Source organism: Carassius gibelio, chromosome B25 (assembly GCF_023724105.1).
Source record: "Carassius gibelio isolate Cgi1373 ecotype wild population from Czech Republic chromosome B25, carGib1.2-hapl.c, whole genome shotgun sequence".
NCBI lineage: Eukaryota > Metazoa > Chordata > Actinopteri > Cypriniformes > Cyprinidae > Carassius > Carassius gibelio.
Window position 1 is genome coordinate 18,794,768 of NC_068420.1, and position 22,091 is coordinate 18,816,858.

The following is a 22,091-nucleotide window of genomic DNA, read 5'->3' on the forward strand; positions in this document are numbered from 1 at the left end:
TCTTATTAAATGTAGTAGGAGAAGTTACACTGTAAAAAATTATTTAGCAGTTTAGTTGTTTCAATGAATTTTTTTATGTTGACACAACTTGCAGTTACTGAATTTGTTCATTCAACTAACAATTTTAAGTTTTCAGTGTCTCAACTAGTTTGAAAGTTGACTGAACTAGGTCATTTGTCCTCATAACTTAAAAAAATTTGTTGACTCAATTCAATAGCAATATCACGTTCACAACATCACTTATCGCGAGATCTCGTCATTCTCTCGTCATTCTAATGCTGTTGAAGAGAGAAGAAGGTCGTCAGCCATTCTAGTCAGTTTCTCCTCAAAGTTTGGACATTAGACTAGAATACAACTTTGGTAAGTAAAATATTCGTATTTATTGGCTTAATGTGTAAAATTACATTTGTTGTCTCAGAAGAGTAAGTATTGTTTAAAGAGTCATATATTCTGTATGTAAGTTACTGTATGTAAATGTTCGTTTCGCGGCACTCTGAAGCCTCAAAATACAGGCGGTTCCACAGTATTCTCCTTATAAATATTAAAACAGATATTCTCCCATGCGGGACAGCGGAGCTAAACTTATGTGGAGCACGATAAAAATACAGTTTGTATGTATTATTTGAGCCCAGGGCTGCGTTAGAGGCCGTGCAAACAGAGCGCGAGAGCTCAACGCGGATCACTGTATGGATTAAGAACGGCGGGAATAAAAAAAAAAAGGAACTGCTCTAAACCTGACAGCGTAAGACATTCGTCAGAATATACATCGATGAAACATTAGGAGAAAAAAGAAGATTCCTACTCGAACTGTATCTTTTCTGCATGTTATAAGGGAAACAAATGAGCACCATAGATGAGCACCTCCCTCAGAGTTCTTCTGGAGCGCGTATCTTAACGTTACATTTGATATCGCTGACATAAGCTTAGTTCTGATTATTTTTTTTACAGTCTACGGTTCAGATTAAGTTCTGAAGGTAGCGTTACAAACTCTTCTTTCAGTTTTCTGAAGTAACGTTAGTCATTCAAGTGCCTCGCTAGAACCTAGAACCCAGTGTAATACTGCGTGAATATCTGTTTTTATACAGTCTATGGTGAATATACGGTCATAAGTAAATTGCGTACGTTTAAATCTATATATTTTAGAATAAAAGTAATAATATCATATATCTCGTATAAATAGAGATACAATAACGATCGACACAAATGTGTTAAATTTCCTTTTATTGTGTTATAATTATGTGTTGTGTCATTTAAAAGCATTGTCTGGATGGTATAGTTTGTCTTTGGCATTTAATACAAACTTGTCAATAGAGGTCGGGATCGTTGCGTCACGTCGCAATGCATTGTGGGAGTTGCGGTACAGAAGTAGATGTACTGTATAGTAGGCATTAGGTAACGTTGGTCATTTGGTCATTAATTTTGATTATTTTTTTGGTTCAGTATTGCTGTATTGTGAACTGCTGTAATCGGTTTCATGATCGACAGGGCAAACGCCTCGTGAATCATATTAGTTTTCAACATTTTCCTACTTGGAAAAAAAACACAAGGTGTCTTAAATCACCAAGAGGCGTCAGATGGCTTGGGTCGCCGCTGTACGGAGGGAAACCATCACCTTTGATAATATTATAATACATAGTTATGGTGAGACATGTTGTGTATGGTCTCTCTCTCTCTCTCTCTCTCTCTCTCTCTCTCTCTCTCTCTCTCTCACATACACACACACAAACTCAGACACAAACACATTACGCTTTCTCTAGTTTTTGGCCAGTAAGGGAGTCAGTTTAGTGTCTGTATTTTTTGTTTAAACATTTTCTTTTGACCCAATCCTGAACTTAATTTGCTTTTTGATATTTTTGTGCTGACTGTATTTAACAAATTTGAACAACTTGTTTAAAAAAATAAATAAAAAAACTGGAACGAACTTCAAAATAGGAAGTTAAGCGTCTTGTTTTGGTGAATGGTGGGTTGTGTCTGAGGTGAATGTTCGTCAATATTATACCGGATTACAGAACTACCGGAGGAAAACAGTGGATTTTTGCAAGTATAGGTGAGTAATTACTCCTGAAGTGTAACAAACCCGCATAGACAAGCTTCATAGCTCGCAGAATTTGATAAGTGTGTGTGTATGTGTCACCACTGATGCTTGGTTAATGTTAACATTTCCTTAGTGAGAAAGATTGTTTTCTCCACGTTTAATTTGCAGATCCATTTGTGATCTGCCGGTGAGCCTCCAGTGACTTTTTAAAAAGTGAAAGTGACATTTTTAAATTGATCGGAGGTGTAAGCGCTCACTCCACAGACCCGGTAGGAGAAATTATCAGGGAAACTGAGGCTTGGTAAACTTTCATGTGTTCATAGGGATCGATTCAGCCTACAACCTCTTTTTTTTAAGTAGCGTTGTTTGGCTTCATTATTAAGTTTGTCCGTATAGGTATAGGCAACTTTTTTTGTCACGTTCTATAACTTTTTCTGGAGACTGGCTATTATCTTATTACAAACCTGCTTTGCGATGCCTCTAAAATGGCCGCCGTTACCCACAATGCACCATTCCATGACGTCTACGCCCGAGCTCTATACATTTGACTCTCTGTAAAGATTTATTTATATGTATGTTTATTATTTTACAGTGTTTTAACATGTTTTTGTATTTTTCATGTTTATGATATTTTGGGATGACTGAAGATTCAGAGCAGAATTCAATAATCCTGTGAATGGACCACAGCGAGTCCTTTTGCAGTTATCCATCAAAAAGATATGCAGACATAATGGAAATGGCATTTACATTGTAGAGCTTGGACAAAGTTGTAAGTAAATTTATTTATTTATAAATGCACATTTATTGGAGTCTATATGCTTTACAATTGTAAGGCCCTGTTTAATGCATCCCTTTGTTTTTATTAAAGCACACAGGCTCTGCGCAGGAATTCATCAAGGACATGACTGCTGGGATTACGCTTGCGGATGACCAAACTGAGCACCATCAGTCTGCAGTGATGTGGTCCAGGTAAAAGAAGAAGAAGAAATCTGGGTGATCTGGGGTTGTAACTCGTTGTTAGACGATCTGTGTACTGTGTTAGACGATCTGGGACTGGGACTAACAGAAATAAACTAATTCAGGTTTAAAACAACTTGAGGTTTAGTAAATGACAATTTTCTTTCTTTTTCTTTTTTGGGTGAACCCTTTACGAAAATGTAGATAGTTGCATTGGAAAACAATTTGACATTATTTTCCCCAGTTTTATTCCGTGAATTTTCTATAATTGGTATTTAAAATGTCTTTATAAAGTGTTGAATTTATCTTCATAAAACCACCAGAAACCCTGTTTATGGACATAGCCATTCTTTATTATTTTGCTGAATACTGTTTTGAATCCTGAAAAATGTTCAGTTCTAGCATATTGGCCATTAGCAACTTTGCTTAAAGGATTGTTTCACCAAAAAAATTAAATTAGGCCATGTTTTACTCATTCTCAAGGCACCCTATGTGATTTTCTTCTTTCAGACGAATCTGATCTGAGTTGAATTTAAAATTGTCCTGGTTCTTCCAAGTTATTTAATGGCAGCAGACAGGTGTGTTTTTTTTCTCAGCAGTCCAAAAATAGTCAAATAAAATGCACCCATCCATCAATAAAACGTGTCTCACGTGGCTCTGGGGGGTGTATAAAGGCTTCCTGTCGCAAATCGATGCACTTTTTGTAAGAAAAATATCCATATTTAAAAAGTTGTAAACACTTTTTTTCTCTTCCACTGACTATCATACGTGCAAGCCTAATTTTGTGATTCTACTTTGTGATTGGCGTATTGTTGTCTCCTCCGCTCTTCCGTGTTCGTCACTAATCACCGGTGAATGCATGACCCCTATGTCCTATTTTCATCCACCCGGAATGGCTCTTACGAAAGTGAGAGAAAAGGGTTTAAATATGTTTTGAATAACATTTTAAATATGTATTTTTTTTTTATTACAAAAACACATTGATTCGCTACAGGAGGACATTATTCACCTCTCAGAGCCATGTGAGGTACTTTTTATTATGAATTGATGCACATTATTTGACTACTTTTGGACTGTTGAAAAAAACACCCACCTATTGCCATAAATATTTTTTTATATAATCCGACTGGATTTGTCTGAAAGAAGAAAGTCATACACACCTACGATGCCATGAGGGTGAATAAAACATACATGGGTTAACCAACCCTTTAGGGCCATTTCATAGTCAACGCATCTGTAGGCATACGTGTCCCCGAGGCTACGCATCGTTATGCTTCGGCCGCCATTATGCGTCGGTGCGTAGCCAAATGTGTGGTCCTAGTTTTTGATACGCGACGTGCCGATTCACGCAATACTATGCGTTGTCGGTGGGGGCGACATTGCAAGTATTGTACATTAATTCAAGTATATTGTGTTTACAAAAGAAGAAGGTATACAATGAATTGAATACAATGGCGGGCGAAGAGGAAAAATTATACGAACTTATACATATTCATCCACATTTATACGATAGTTCATCAGCAACAGAATACACTCCTCTTCAGTTGCCATTGTAATCTGAATACAACTACTCTACTAACATCACCCGACTCTACCACCCCCTGTTGCGTGAGCCGTGTATTGCATACACGCATCAACCGTGACGCTTGCGTTCACTGTTTAGACTATGAAAAGGATTGCGTCGCTCGCGTTTCTTGCTCGCGTTTTCCGCGTTGACTATGAAACGGCCCTTAGGAGTCATGCTTTACTCTGAACATGCAGTGCAACAGACTATTATTTAAAAGGAATACCTATTTACACCAATATATTTTCTGATCATTGTATAAATGGTGTGACAGATTAGACACTTAGAATCAGATTAAGAAAAAAAACCTGAATGTTGTATTGGTTTGTCACATTTTATGTCATTCAGAAATCATGTAGAATACCAGTGAAGAAAATAATTTCCCCCCATTTTTAGAATAGTTGGTTCTGGGGGTGTATTTTACACTTATCTTCCCATGGGATTTTAATCTCTTTGTGTTCAGCAGAACAAAGAATTTAGTACAGGCTTTTAACAGTTTAATACAGGAAGTTATTTTGAATGTTTCTAAACGAAACCGTTGAGGAGCACCATTTAATTTTGACTTTCATTTTTGGTTACATTTTTCTAAATATCTTCCACTTGAAGGTGAATTACACTTTGCATTAATTGGTAGCTGTGCTTTTAACAAAACACACAACTTTAATAGTGTATGTACATATGTGTGTTCGTTTATAAATTTATTAAGTAATGTAATATTTTTTTTCTTTTCCCAGCCATCCAGTGACATTAAGGATGTTGAGAAAGAAATTGAAGAGAGCATTCTGATTGTAACTGAAGAACAGCTATTTGTTGTGTGTTCCAAGGAATAACCAACATTGGTCTCATTTGGACATCCTGTCATCACTGACATCTCCCATGTCCCCAAGGCATATGGACTCCTAATGGGTCTGTATGCAGTGAACATCCACCACCTCCAGCGCATTAAATACACCATTGAGGCTCTGCAAAAACTTGTGAAGATCAGCTGCTCCCACCATGTGCTCGCTACAGCGGCAGGAACTGTAGGTGTGGGGGAGTGAATGTCCAGCGCTCTCTCCACCCTCAACACCACAAATAAGGTGTCCTTGAGCAAGGCACAACTTCTCCCTGGGCGCTGCAGCATAAATGGCTGCCCACTGCTCTGGGTGTGTGTTCACGGTGTGTGTTCACTGCTGTGTGTGTGCACTTTGGATGGGTTAAATGAAGAGCACAAATGTATGTCATGTCACTTTCACTTTTCAGTGTTCATGATGTGTCCATCGGCTCCACCGCACTCTTTCTTAAAAAGTAGTGTTTTTTTTTTTTTTTTTTTATAAGGAAAGGTTCTTTTGTGCCTTTCACTATATAGAATGTACATTAAAGTTTACATGTCATGACTTGGAATATGCATGTTCTCATGTAAAAAAATGTTTTTTCACCTCTCATTTTCTTAAACAGTATGTACACATTTTCAGTATGTAGCATTATGATGGGGGACGAGTTTGGAAACTTTCAAGATCCTTCTGATGTTAACACCTCTGTCTGGCTATGAAATTTTGAATCTGACTTTAGATTTTTGTGCTTCCATGTGCATTCATTCCATTTATATCTTATTATACAGAAGTACAGTACACTCATTTTTTGTAACTAATTGTGATATTATATTACATATATCTTGGTTTCTCATTTTGACCATGACTTGCATTATGGTGGGGGGAGTGCATGTGAACTTGTGCAGGGTTAATATGCAGAATTTTCATATTGCATTATGAAATTAAAAACAATCCCTGTGGTTTTGATCTGATGAATTGAAATGCAACTATTTGTTTCTCAATCCCATTCCAATGTTATTTATTATACATCACACTTTCAAGTGTCGGTTCAGATCTTTAGACGTGTTTGTATTTTGCATTTTTTGTTTTGTTTGTCAATTATCAGTTGATGTGTTGACAGCAAATTGCTTGTTCAATTTAAATGTGAATGAAAGTGTTGTCTCTATCATTAAATAAATTACATTAAAAAAAGTGTTTTGTCATCTTTATTTAAACATTTAAGGCAGTGGAGTAACATTTGTTTATGATTATTGATCGAAGTAAAAAAAAATCCCTGTTGACACAACATGATTTAGTTGACTGGACTAGAAAATAATAGTCAAGTCAACTTAAAGAAATTTGTTACCTGGACTAACTCCACTCTAGTTTGAAGTTGTTTCAACAAGATTTTTTTTGTCAAGATAACAAAAAATTTTTAGGCAGCGGGGTAACAAAATATTTTTAGTTGACTCAACAAATTATTTTTTACAGTGTACAAGAAGTATCTTGATTTTTAAGGTTTCAATGTTGCTTGAGTGAAAAACCAAATGTGGGTCACTTTGCATACCGTGAAACTGATTGTATTTAATAAATAATGTATGAAGAATAAATTATATTAAAAAGAGAAATATATCTTGTTTTCTTCTATCAAAAATTATAGAATATCGGAGTGCCATAAAAAAAAAAAATATTTTCCCAAATTTTTATGCCTGTACCTCTAGAAGTTATTAAAGATATCTTAAAGGGGTCCTTCTATGCTCTTTTACAAAGTCTTGAGCTTCAGTGTAAAACTGCATCAAAATCAAATCAATCTGAGCATGACTGTAACCACTTTGAGTTTGAAATAGTGATAACACTCACGGCCTTCTCTAATGCAGCTCGTCCCAGTCGATGGTATAATTGATTCACAAATCCCTGAAAATATTTGTTGCAGTCCAAACGAGTCGTTTGTGGTAGTTTTTAGTAGTTTTAAGTGATTTCTGTCCAATAAAATATCTCCTTTTGAAATCAGTCCCTCCAGAAAAACGCTTTTTTTTTTTGCGATTGTTGCGGGCAAAAATTCTTGATTTTGCGGCAGGTTTTCTTAAAAAATGCAATGGAATATGCAGGATATTTTTGCAATCTTATGCGATGAAATTGCGGGAACTTGCAAAAACTGAATATGAACGCAATGAACAAAGTCTTTCGTTAAGCGTTTTCCTCCTGTAGAAAAAAACAAACACTTAATATGGCACAATGTATTAAGATAAAAGAAAGACCAAATTCAATAGTTATTATTTAATGTACTACAAAGCAAGCAGATGACTATGAACACAATGCACAAACTTTGTCCTCCCATACAACAAAACGCTTAATGTGCCTAATAAAAGACTAAGATGATAAAGACAATTCAGTAGGCCTAGCCTATATTTCTTGTTGTTGACTCGACGTATATACAGACCAGCAAATATGAACATGCATTATGAAATGCATTAAGTGATTTTAAAAGGATTGTACATTAAACATTTTCCTCCTATAGAAAATCATTATAAATTAAATTTAAAATTAAAAAAATTAATTCTATTTATGCATTTAGCAGACGCTTTTATCCAAAGCGACTTACAGTGCATTCAGGCTATCAAATTTTTATCTATCATGTGTTCCCGGGGAATCAAACCCCCAACCTTGCGCTTGATAAAGCAATGCTCTACCAGCTCAGCTACAGGAACACTATAAAAATAAAATATATGTATTTATATATTTTTATTTTTATAAATAAAACACATAATGTAGCTTAATGGACAAAGTCAGTGATGTCGTGGACAGTTTATTCTATATGGAAAAATGCTTAATGCGAAACTTTGCGTGTTGCGTTTATTCTGGGCTCACCTGCTTGCCTGTACATATTAGTTATGTATTTTAATAATGTAGAGAAGCATACTGAGGTTGGCCTTTATCATCTGGAAAATACTATATAAATATTCATTAAAATAATGAACTGTATGTTTAATTTGATATTTTAATAGCATCTTAATACATTAAGCCATGTTAACCCTTTAACTGCCTGCTCAACCAAATGGTTGATTTGTCACTTTATGGTAAATGTAGAAAAGCTAAGTTAATGTTTTCAGATAATCCTTTCTGCTGTCAGAATGTACTATTTGCTGAGAAATATAACTTTCTGATCATTCATTATAGTTCATATTTTCTGATTTCCATAGTATGTGTATGAATTCCGGTACTTTTGCCATAAAGTGACATATCAAACATTTGGTAGAGGCCGATATTTTAAAAATTATGGGACGTGTTGAAAAAAAATACATTGAGTGTGGTAACTAAAGACATAAGGAGATAAGAAATGCAAACAAAATTTTTTTCAAATGCTTTTTTCTTGGTGGGGCAGTTAAAGGGTTAAGTGTTTATGTTTTTATTACAGGAGGAAAACGCTTAGCGAGAGACTTTGCGCAAGTGTTCATATTCTGGTGTTCTGGCCACGGATTTGCCAGTCTTGTCTTTTTCTTGCAGAACCCTGTACGTTATAGTACTAAATTAGTTTTAATCGTTTAATCACCACCACAGCGTCTTGTCTCCATTGACAACACGCACAATTTGTGTTGATTGCAAGTGACGTCACAGGTAGCGGACAGATATGTATAGTAACGAAGTAGAACTACTTCACTACTGTACTTAAGTACTAAAAGGCGGTATCTGTACTTTACTAGAGTATTATTTTTTCTCCTACTTCCACTTTTACTTCGGTACATATTTTCGCTGAGTTTAATACTTTTACTCCAATATTTTTTTTATGTGCTGCATCGTTACTCGTTACAATTATAATAATGTTACGAATCATTCCATTACAAACCACTGCCATAACTGTAGATGGCAGGTTTGATGAAGCTGGCACATCATTGAGCGAAACAAGCGATTAAGAAGACTGCGCGTGCTGACTGAACTGCTGTGAAGAGAGAAATGAACACCGAGCCGAGCCAGATAATGACTCGTTCACGAGTCAAGAACCGGTTGCATCGGTTCTCGGATGACCAGTAACGTTAGTTCTTTCTGACAGTTCGATTCAATAATCCAGTTGAAGAAAACAGTTCATCGATTCTTTTGCGCTCGATGCAATGGCTTCATTGGCGTTGACTGCACTTGGGCTCATAACATTAACACAGAATCAGTTCAGAATCAATCACCAAAAGAATCAGTTCAGTTCAGACGCTCTGTGTGTCGGTTTGCTTCACGCTAAATCACACATGCGCAGTATCATCAGCTCCTCGGTTCACGAATCGGACGCGTCTGACAGAAACGGTTCTTGACTCGTGAACGAGTCATTATCTGGCTCGGCTCGGTGTTCATCTTCAGTTCTCTCTTCACATCAGTTCAGTCAGTGTACTGTTTGAGTCAATGAATTACTCCGGGATATTGTTTTAGCTCAGAGGGAGTGTCAGACACATTAAACAAGTTAACAGCTTAATTCATCTGTGGATTAATGCGTATTGGAGACGCGAACTGTTTAAAACGATTCAATTCGATTTGGTGGACTGTTTCAAAAAGATCCGGTTACATCGAATGATTCGTTCGCGAACCAAATATCACAAACTGCACAAACTGTCTTAAAACAGACATGTAAGAGAAGACAATGCTGAAGTCGTAGTTTTTGCTATTTTTGGACCAAAATGTATTTTTGATGCTTCAAAAAATTCTAAATGACCCTCTGATGTCTTACGGGTTTGAAACAACATGAGGGTAAGTTATTAATGACATAATTTTGCAAATTGGGCTAAATAACCCTAGTAACCGTTTTTTGTTTACAAGAAGTTACAGTCAAAGGAATTGTGATTGTCCTTTAGGTTAATCATTTGAAATAGTAAAAACAATATGTTCAAACTTTTGACTACTTTCTTTAATAGCTACATAACACAATACTTCTACTTTTACTTTCAGTACTTGAGTAGTAAATTTTAAAATAGACTACTTGCAATACTTAAGTACAAAAAATGTTGAATACTTTAGTACTTCTACTTAAGTGTGGTGCTTAAAGAGCACTTCAACTTCTACTCAAGTCACTTTTTTGATAGAGCACTTGTACTTTTACTCAAGTATGGGTCTCTAGTACTTTATACATCTCTGGTAGCGGAGAGCGCAAGTGGCGATTGCAAGTGACATTGTAATTTAGTTTATTTTTTTCTTGTCTTCGCGTCCTGGCTACTGTTATAAAATGTTGGGAAATTCAAGCAGAATGTAATAAAAAATTCAAACAACAACAAAATAGATAATAAGGACTGCAAGTGACGTCAATAGTGGAAGTGCAAGTGTCTGAGAGTGCAAGTCTGAGAGTGCAAGTGCAAGTCTGCAGCCAGACCCTCTTGGGTTTGGGCGGTTTACACGGTGCAGGTCGATTGTTGTGTAACATTCATGAGAGCTATAGAGAGCAGAGCAGACGGCTCCTTATGCTTATTAATCACTCTCGGACCTACTTTGGTGTCTTTTTTGATCGGTGTGCAGATCTGGGTTCGAATCACTGTGAGACACCAATGTGTCCCTGAGCAAGACACTTAACCCCTAGTTGCTCCAGAGGCGTGCGACCCCTGACATATATAGCAATTTTAAGTCGCTTTGGATAAAGGCGTCAGCTAAATGAATAAATGTAAAAGTAATAAATGTCATATGATGCAATTTAAATTTTTCCTTTCTCTTAGGGGTGTTACAAGCTCTTGGTGCATGACGAAGATCTGTAAAGTTGCAAAGACTAAAGTCTCAAATCCAAAGAGATATTCTTTATTAAAGTTTAGACTCTTCCACGCCCCCCTAAAACAGCTCATTCAAACACGCCCCCACAGGTCTACGTTACGATGTGGAAATATGTGTAATGTTCACGCAAAGAAAAGGCGCGGTTTTAGTAACAGCAAGTTAATGTTGAAGCAGCCATGTCAGGGAGATGCTGTGTGTTTCTAGGAGAAAGCAAAATCACTTTATTTTGGCCTTCTGAAAGTAGATGCTTTGACTTTGCTACGACAATCTGACGCCTCTGAATCAGCTACTGGAAGACATCGCGTTTAAGAGAGGTACAGTAATTGAAAAATGTGTTTTTTGAACATTAAAGCATGTCAACATATTCTGTTACACCAAATAATGATCTTTAAAAAAGCACCATATGACCCCTTTAAAATCCTGGCAAGACATGTCCCAAATAAACAGTGCATATGGCCACCCTACCCTTTAGCAAATCAAGTGCATTGAACATACTTAGAACATAAAGTTCCTCTTCTGAAGTTTCATACCTGTAACATCCATGACATTTTGAATTCCACGTTTGATTTTCATAAGAAAAAAATATTAATTTGTTTGATTCGACAAGGAATGACCCAGATTTAAGTTGGTTATTTTTATAACCTCAATATAATCTGACATTAACCTATTCAAAAACGAGTCATTATGTTTTTCAAATGTTTAAAACATGATGTGTTTTATACAAAATATTATATTTTAAAATAAATTCATATGGGTTCAGCAAAGAAAGAAAAAACCCTTGAAAACCCTTCACTAAACATGAACTCTTACTTGCACAAATGAGTCTACCACTTGCTGTTTTTGTTTTATAATACAAAGTAAGCGGATTCTCCGAGCAACTGGGAACTACACACAGTAAATTGTGCGGTGCATCGTTACTGAATCAATACTACAAAAGAATCAGTTGAGTAAATGATTAATCGACAAGTCGAATCATTCATAAATGAATTACTATCAGAAAATATTTTTGGCGGACTCTCTATGTAAGCGGCAAAGAAAGGTAAGGTATAAGTAGGCTAAAGTACATCAGATTAATACGAAACAAACCATTTAAACATTATTCAAAATGTTAATATCTGAGATAACCTTCCACGTGGAATACACTTGTTTACATATAAGGGAAGCAAGAAGACTAAAAGGGTGAACATACTTTTAGGCTCTGAGGTAAATTATCCACTGTCAAAATAGAGGCTATAAAAGTGATGTCCACTGATATACGGACAATAATTAAACGCTTTTTTATTGCCTCCTAGCTGGTTATAGAACAGAAACCCTGTAAAACATATCAAACTTACCTTTAATCGCGTGAAGCGCCGAATCTGTCTGGAAACCGCCAACACAAACAAGCGGAGTGATCCAAACTAAGTGAAAAGTCGCGAAACGCACGTGCTCGCCCAATCAAATTCGCGGACTAACTTAAGCATCAATCTTTGGAACAGACGGAACCTGTTAGCTCATAGTATTAAAGTAAATATATCAAAACAATGTATTTGGTGTAGATATAGCTATAACGACAGTGATAAACTGAACAGTTACTTAGCTGTAGCATATCACATTAAAAATAAAAAAAATAAAAAATTACAACCGTGAGAATATCTAACATGTTAAGTTTAAGTAGGCTTCTTAAATTAGAAAATAATTCTTACTTAAATTACAAAAGTTAATTTCAGCATTTATGTGAATATACAAAGTAATTTCGTAGGTCTATAGTCATATAGCCTACAGTTAATCTATATAATTGTTTGAAAGATAAAAACACATCCACTCAGAAAAATGCAAACACGAACAGTGACTATCATCCTATTAAGTAAATGAGTTTATTGTTTGATTTTTCTCTCTGAAATTGCTCACAGTTATGATACAAGGGGATTTTTACAACTTTAATGCATGTTCCTGCTCCGCATGGACATTTTTTTTTTCTTCATTGAAGTTTTGCTTTATAACTGTATAAAATAGAAAAAGTTAACAACAGGTATTGCTTTATTATTGTTATCATTTAAACAAGCTGTCTGTAAACAGGGGGCCGTGAACATCCGAAACTTTCTCGTTCAAGGTACATGGTACAGATAAAAGGAAGCATTTTATAAACTGATAGCCTACCATGAAGACACTGCAAGTTAGTGAAAGCTGCGTCACGTTGCTAGCTTACACCGTAGATAGAAGAAAACATGATAGGATAATAAGAAGAGAACGAAAAAATTTGCAGAGAGACTAAACAGAGGAAAAAATGTGAAGGCAGGTGTTTTCTTTTTCCCCATTAAACAATGTAAGGAAAGCTGTTCTGAGAAAATAGCGTGATTTCTGAGAATTGTTACGTCAAAGCCATGCAAAGAAAATGCATGCATGCACACAGCAATACAAGTCAAAAGCAAAGAGCAGGAACGGCCTTCGAGTTTCCCCAAGGCCACAACATCATATTTACAGTAGAACTGAACCAAGAACAGCTTTTTTTGTCATCCATTGTACACACACAATGATATGAAGCTGACACTGATATCAAGAAGTTCATTTCCTTCCCACATACGCTAAACTACATTCTTAAATTACTGTTAAATTTGCTTTTTTATGGTTTGTTTGCTTTTACATACTATTTTGTTTTTTGTTTTGATGCTAGGAAAGAAAGATTCGTAAAGTCCACGGTACTTTTACAAATCAAGACATAAGAAAGGTTCTTTAAACGAACAAAACTGTGTTGCCCTGATACAAACAAACACATTATTGTCATAAATAACATTCAAGTTCTCATATATATATATATATATATATATATATATATATATATATATATATATATATATATATATATATATATATATATATAATTAGATGATAATAAATAAGGACAGAGATAAAACAGAAGGAGAAATACAAAAATATCCACATTGTATTCGACACTTTTTTTATCTGCTGGTAGCGAACATGAGAATGATCAGAAAAAAAAAGTAATAAATAAAATAAAATTCAGTGTTTACCGAAACCGATTAAATGAAACAAATTGTTCCATCACATAATAAATACAGAAATAAAAGGGTTAAATGAACACTGGCAACACAATATTTCAAATCTGAATCTACAACAGAACTAAAGCTAGTGTCACATCTAGACATTTTATTTGTACATAATTAAGTTCAATCTGTACAACAGAGATTCATTCATTAGGATAAATTCATTCAGTACTATTCCCCCCACCCCATCCCATCCCAAACGCACTGAAATACATGTTTCAGTCCTTTTGCAGCAATGATTTCAGATCAAGTGATGTTCTTCAAACAATGTCATAAATAAATAAAATAAAAGAGAGCGCAAATGGAAACGTTTCAATTTGGAAAAGTCCACATCCTCCAGGACAAGCTTTCAAAGTCATCTTTTCCTTCTTGATTTGTGTCTCGTTTTTTTTTTTTTTATTCTATGGTCTTTATGAATCTGAGTCAAACATCCAAGAGTTGTGAGTGTGTACTTATGTCTAGTATTTATTATGTGAATCTGTTCCAAACATAGTGAGCTGCCTTCTAAAGCACAATAACAACTTTTCTAAAGCACACTTTTAAAAATATTTTGTTAACTAAAATGTGTCTAAAAATGTGTCTTAGACCCCAAAATCAATCTTAAAATTTAGCATGCCAAGCTTAAGGCAGTTTCTTAACTAATTTGTAACCCCCAAAAGAATGTGCTTAATTAAGGAAGCTTATTTTAGCAGAAAAAAAAATGTTAGGCCTTATTGTGACTTTTTAAAAAACAATTCTGACAATTCAGAAATTTTCAATATATAATCAGAACTGCAAGATATAAACTCGCAATAATGAGAAATAAATCTTATTGCTAGTATGAATTTCTGAATTCTTAGACTTTTCTTAGGTATTCTCATATATGCTAGTAAAAAGTCAGATTTGTGATACAAAATGTCGGCGTTCACAATTACCTTTTAATTTTTTTATTCCATGGCAAAAATAAGCTTCCATAATTCAGAAACAGCAACTCTGTGTGACATACAACACACAACTTGATTCTCAATAGAATCAGTAAAGTTTCCATTAGCATACTGCAAAGTTAACAACTTCCCTTTTCATAGGAAGCAACTCCATGTGACTTAGAAATGGCATTCCCTGCAATGTGCACACCGTATACTTGATTCTTAATTGATTTCAGTGGTTTGCCATTAGCATGTTGCTAAGCTAACACATTATCTGAAATTCTCATAGGCAGCAACCCCACGTGACATGTGGCTCTCCTTAAGTAGGCTATGTGCAGAAGAGACTCGATTCTCAACTGACTTTAGTACAGTTTGCAGTTAGCATGTTGCTAAGCTAACAACTAACTGCACAGAGAGACTTAACATTCAATTGATTTCAAAAGAGTTTGACATTAGCATGTTGCTATGCTAATAGATCCAAACTTTAATAACATACATAACATACAAATAGAGAGTCCTCAGTTTTATTAGACAGATTTATGTGCTTTATCTGTCATCTTTAATGGGTATTTTTATGAAGTTTGTTGCATTGCATTAAGGGTCTCTTGATCAAAGTGACGTACCTCGAGGAAGCTCACTACATTTTGGAACAGAGCCAGTTTTTTGCCGCCGGTTTCTACCGGCTGGTCAAACATTTTAACAGGTTGGTGTTGGTGGGAGCACACAGGTTGACTGGGAAGAAGTGTCAGTGTTTGTATTTTAGTCCTCGAGAGGGCAGAACGGGAAGGAAAGAGTATGATGAAGGGTCCAACTCCTTGGAAACCATGAAAAGTGGCGTCTGTCAGTAACTGTCCATCTCAGGATGTGCAGGGAAGTGGGAGGTGGCGTTTTAATATGTTTTCTGGATAATTCCTAGCAGCAAAGACAAGCCGTCACAAAGGTGAGGAAAACGGGAAGACAGACGTAAAGACATGAAAATATCTGGGGTAAAAACGAAAGGGTTTCGGGAAGGGAACGGGCACAACGACATGGCAGAGACGGTGAAAGGGGTAATGTGTCTGGATTTGTGTCAGAATTTGTTTTTAAACAGTCATTCCATCATATAAAAGTTTGTCCAAATAAATATTCCATCACCTCTAAGATTTTCTATATTTTGAGATCTTTTGTAGGTACGCTTTGAAAAGCTTGATTGGTAAACTTTTAGGGCTGCTCCTGTGTCCCAACGGATGGCACCAGGTTAGAATTGTCCCTGGGATTACCCGCTGGGCATTTAGAGTCACTAGGCTGAGGGTCGTGGTGACAGGCGTTAGGTGGGTGTCTGTTGGGCGTGCCAGGTGGATGAGGCACCTGACCGTTCTTCTCGTCTGAAAAAAGTTGTTTAATTACGTCAAAGAAGTTACTCAATGGGCTACCTAGGTACACAGAAAAGAAGAAAAGGGAGAAGAGAAAGAGAGAACAAACAGAGAAATGAACAATGGGCTCACAAGAGAAGAAGTGGACAGAAGGGGCAAATAGATAGGAGAGGTAAAAGAAAGAGGAGAAAAATATGAAGGATTGTTCACACCAGGACAAATATCGCTGATGTTTAATGCCTCGTGACTAAACAAATTTTGGCATTGTGAGTGTGCACACCTTGACTTAGTGGCACTCAAGGACAATGCGGTCTTGCCGAGCACACTTGATACCTAACGACAAAGAGGAAGTTAGTAGACCAAGAAGATGCATCGAGGCAAGATGCTGGTCTCATTGGTGTCTTAACACAAAGGGCTTTATGGCAAATGCGACAACGACTACAAAAATCTTGATAAGAGGGAGTTATTATGGAGAGGAAATGCAGATCAAATAGGATTCAGTGTGTTACGGTGTATTTCTGTTTTTCATTAAGCGCGATCTAATTTAAGGGAGTGAATTTGTAAATTGCATGAATACAAAAGATGCGTTGAAAAACGTTGGCGATTAAATGCGCGATAATCATCCCGATGTGTATGAGGCTTAAGAGAAAGCCCTACGAGAAGCTTTGATGACCACAAACTTTGAAAGTTGGAAATTTTTTATAGATATGAGGTTAAACCTGATAAAACCAGCTAAAAAAGGTAACTAGCTGGTTTCTAGCAGGTCATTAGCTGGTCCAAGTTGGCTTGCAGCTGGAAATAAAAACCATGCTTATGCTATTGCTAGTGCTATGCTCTACGAGTTGAGCAACAGGAACATAGCCACAGCAACATAATTAGCTGCTGAGCTAGTAGACCATATTTGACCAGAAAAATCTTTCGACTGCCAAAAACATGCTTGACCTGGTTATTCCAGCCCAAGTTCAACTAGGTTCCCACTAGCTGCTCAGCCAAATTAACACTCTTGGATCAGCAATAAACCAGCTTGCATGTTCTAAAAGCAACTTGACCAAACTTAAGATGGTATGACCTGTTTTTTTGATCAAGATCAGCGGGGTTCCTAACCACTGGTTGTTCAGATAGTCAACCTCTTAAACCAGCATGAGACTAGCTTTAAAGCTGCAGTAGGTAACTTTTGTAAAAATATATTTTTTTACATATTTATTAAACCTGTCATTATGTCCTGACAGTAGAATATGAGACAGATAATCTGTGAATAAATCAAGCTCCTCTGGCTCCTCCCAGTGTCCTATTGCCATTTGCAGAAACTCCATCGCTCCCGGTGAAAAACAACCAATCAGAGCTGCAGTCCGTAACTTTGTTTGTGTTCAAAATGTAGAAAAATGTATATAATAAGCGAGTACACCATGAATCCATTTTCCAAACCGTGTTTTTGGCTTGTCCTGAAACACTAGGGTGCACCTATAATAAGTGTTTATATTTGGACTATTTTAGATTGCTTCGGGGGTACCGCGGCGGAGTAACCCAGTACCTTTGTGATTCTTCATAGACATAAACAGAGAGAAGTAGTTCCGGCTACGATGTTCTTCCGCAAGACGCAAGCAGTTCTGTTTATTAACCACTAGAGCGTCAAAAGTTACCTACCGCAGCTTTAAGCCAGCTACAGTGTTCAATAGCAGAGCTACCACTTTAAAATCAATTGGAAACAGCATTTACAAACCATTTTACTTCTGACAAGACGTATATCTAAGCAAAATAGAATATCCCCTCCAAAAACTAAGCTGGGACTGATGAGATGATTTTTTTTTTCTTTTTTTTTCAAATGTGAGTTTGTAGTTGATGGTAGTAGACTACTACTTTTTGAGGAGGTTTTTTGACCTGGTGGAGGTTGAAGGTCATCCCCAATGGCATCTTTGACACTTCTTTTCAAATATATTGTTATTTACTATTATTAGAGGTACCTACTTTAAAAGGCATTGAATTGCTTGTTAACAGGTGAGATTGGTGTAACAACAGTACCTAAAACATAACAAACATTATTTCTGGGGCACCGGTCGGGCAGATTATTTGCTCCATTTTGCTGATAGACAAGCATCTTTTTATTAGGTTGTACTTGTGAATCATTTGAAATAAAACCAGGAACATGTATTACTGAAGTAAAGAGTGCTGATTTCATGTTGATTTTAAAGATGGTTTTAGCCCTGGTAGGGGTGAGGCAAAGGGGTTTATTTGGCTTTATATAATTAACATGAGAATGGCTAGATAATTAGAAAAGGCTCTAAAGCAATGAGAGAAGTGATGTGGCATCTGTACATCTGTCACTACAGAGAGAATTATACATAGATCAGACAGGAAACCCACACATGGGTACAATCTACCCTTTAATCTTCATTCTGCTCTCTCCTCAAAGTCACATAAGCCTATGAAGTGTCATCTGTCCGGTTCAATTACACACCATATTACACAGGCGGAAAATACATAAGATATCAACAAGCTCTCTATGTTCGGCTTTGTTTTTGTAATTATGTTCATGAAGAATTATTTTGACTACAAAGACTACAATGTCTACAAACATTGTTCACAAATTGTCTTCACCAAGGACGATAACTATGAAGATAATGATAAATATATAGTTTTAAAAATCATTCTCAATATTAAAAACAGCAGAGTCCAAACCACAACTATAACGATAAAGGCACAGAGAAACGATATCGTTGGAATCACTTTCAGAATTATAATATAGTTATCTTTATAGTTATTGTTCTTTGTGTGAATGGGAATTTAGTTTATAAAAATAAAAATTGTATTAGTCACTGGAAAAAAAAATCTTTGAATGTGGCTTATGAAACATGTAAGTAGTAGCAGCATCATTATATGGCAGCTCACTTTAACATAAACCTAATAAAATGCACGCTATTGAAGTGTTTGTGCGGAGTATGGAAGCTGAACAGTAGGTCTGTGCAATTAATCACATGCGATTGTCAAGCGCATCTTCAGTAAAGCCGGTCCCATGATTAGTAGTGAATCTCCATCACCTGCTTATAGACTGAGCAGCATTCACTACACAGAGCCGTAGTTCACTGACAATAAGGCAATATTATGTTCATAATTGCAGATGAATCAATATAATTTGGAGGCACCGGTGCGATCATTTGCATTTAACTTAAAATACTCATTTTTGCTCATATATATAAGAGTAATTTATCTTTTGAATCTGTAAAAGATCTACTTGCATTTGTGTGCGCTCACAATAACAACAAAACATTGTGCTTTTGTAAAATAATGAAAGCAAATAGACTTTAATTGAACATAATTTAACATGAGCTCCGTGCTTGCCTCACAGACATGAAAAAATATATCTACAGAAAGCAAAATGTGTACTTTTAATTAAGCCAGTTCAAATGGAAAACAAATATTTTCAGATTATGTAATCCATATGTAATGTGCACCTCCGCTGTGGAGATGACTAGTCAGTGAAAACACTAGTTTACAAATGAATTATTATAATGTTAAGGCACTCTTCTTGCTGTTTTTTCCCCCCTAAAGCATACATAATCATTACTTCTGCTGCAATGGCTAGCTTTATGCATGCAGTGATAGGCTATAGGCAATGAAAGGTTCATTATGGTTTATTAATATGAACGTGCGATTAGTCAACTAATCACTTCAAATTCACGAATATTAGTCGATCAGAAAAAGTTTTTTTTTTTTTTTTTCTGTGGCAGAAAAGCTTTCATAATATACCAGAAGCTTAGGTTATTAGCATTTACACATTATGCTTCATGCAAATTACATTATAAAAATCATGCAACATTTAATTAAAAACTTTAAACCATTAAAAAAAATAAAAATCATAACTTTCAAATACTCAATGGCATCAAGCTAAAATTTTGTCGTTTCTGAGAAGTTCTGTAAACGTTTTGTTTTTCGGCAGTCTATTAAAAACCTGCGCATCCTGTCTGCTGGAAATGGCGATTTTCAAAACTGATTGGCATTTGTGTGTAATATGCAGCAGACGTCTGTCAATAGTCCAGTCCATCTGAGGCTCAGACTACCCTTGAGCTAACTCTGACTGCATGAGAAAACCCCCTTCAGTGTCCTTGATTTAGGATACTTCCAAACAGATGAATACACATGCAAACCTGCACAACTACAGCAACTGGCACACAGTGGTAACATGTAGGGGCACATCAGAGCCTCTGATGTGCATATGCACAGCCTCATGTGTTTGGCTCACATAATCAAGAAATAAAGACCAGATTTGTAAGCCACATGCACACTAAGGAGGAAACAACCAGTTTATGTCGTGCTCATTATATAATGGCGGATGTGTCATTCAGTAAACATGTAACGTAGCAAAGTAGTTAGTGACCCCTAAAACTTTTTGGACACTTAATGAGATAGTTCACCCAAACAGAACAATTCTGTCTTCCTGTCAGCAGAAGAATGAGCAGGTATGGAAAAACATGAATGTGAGTATATGATGATAAAATCTTTCTTTTTGTGTGAACTATCACTTTAAGTCACACTTACAACATAGGCTCATCGGAAATACGTGCCTCTATATACATTTCTGCAAAACTGAAAAAAAAAAAACGTACCTATTTGTACGAATTACCAGTTAAAAGGAACTTTTATTCCTTTTCACACAAAGTACGATTTACAGGTACAGAGTTTCAATCACTTTTCACACAATTCCTCTGAGAATATTATGTTATGACCTCAAAACAATTTTAACATCTTGTGTGATTTTAAAACTGTTATGATATTTAAAAAATGTTTTCGTCACTATACAGCTATGAGCTTTCTAATACAGCAGGTTTGCTCCGTAGCTCACGCGATACAGCGTTGCACTTGAGTGATGAAGAGCACGGTACGAACCCTGTGAAACTACCGTTCGATAAAACAGCTCAAATACACATAAGGAAGTTAAGATAAGGACATTACACTTTTGAAACTGCCATGAAACGCACACAAAATTATGTAATTACAGTGTTGCAGAAATGTATATAGAGAAGCATATTTTCTTGAGCCTGGGTTGCACATTTAAAATGAATGTCATTGTATTAGACCGGTGGTTTTTAAACAGGGGGCCTCCTGTTTAATATTAATTCATTTGATATATTTTCCAACTTATTGAAAAACATACAGTTCTTGACATTTCTGGAATCCCAAACTGAATTATGGTTAATTATATCAATACTCGCAGTTTCTGTAAAAAAAAAAATAGTTCTCCCACACAGCCGATAAAAACATCACGATAATCCACAAGTAATCCACATGACTCCAGTGCATTAATTATTATCTTGTGAAAGTGAAGTGAAAAGCTGCCAGTTTAACTTTAAACCGTCACTTCTGGTCAAAATGAGTCCATAATCTATAATAAAAAAAACAAGTCTGACCTGTTGCCTTCTCACATCAAAATCCACTCACATATTTTTTGTTTTCACAATGGTTGATCTGTGCATATTTCTCTCCATATTTCATTCTGACGGCACCCATTCACTGCAGAGGATCCATCAATTAGTGAGCAAATGATGCAATGTTACATTTCTCCAAATCTGATGAAGAAACAAACTCATCTACATCTTGGATGGCCTGAGAGCGAGTGCATTTTCAACAAATTGTAATTTTGTTAGCTAATGCAATGACATTTAGACATTATGTAAGTGTGACTCAAGTGTCTAAATACTCTCTGGGCCTCTGTAAT

General features: G+C 35.9%; 1 protein-coding gene and 1 long non-coding RNA gene across 6 annotated transcripts in view; one reads left to right on the forward strand and one right to left on the reverse strand.

The window, feature by feature from the left end:
* Positions 1-274: 274 nt before the first annotated feature.
* On the forward strand, positions 275-6,269 carry LOC128013951 (uncharacterized). Of its 2 annotated transcripts, XR_008183465.1 has the most exons (4): positions 275-360; positions 2,683-2,804; positions 2,904-3,004; positions 5,291-6,269. It is a non-coding gene; the product is annotated as an uncharacterized LOC128013951 (long non-coding RNA). The 2 variants fall into 2 exon arrangements; XR_008183464.1 differs by lacking the exon at positions 275-360 and having other exon boundaries at positions 2,635-2,804.
* Positions 6,270-15,544: 9,275 nt separating this feature from the next.
* The window catches only part of LOC128014197 (serine/threonine-protein kinase BRSK2), a 200,284-nt gene continuing 193,737 nt past the window's right edge, over positions 15,545-22,091 (reverse strand). For 2 of the 4 annotated variants that reach the window (XM_052597560.1, XM_052597563.1), the window contains one exon: positions 15,545-16,441. In XM_052597560.1, the coding sequence (XP_052453520.1) occupies positions 16,230-16,441 (212 nt within the window). In that variant the 3' untranslated portion in view covers positions 15,545-16,229. The remainder of the gene's footprint in view (positions 16,442-22,091) is intronic. The other 2 variants (XM_052597562.1, XM_052597561.1) reach the window with 2 other exon arrangements.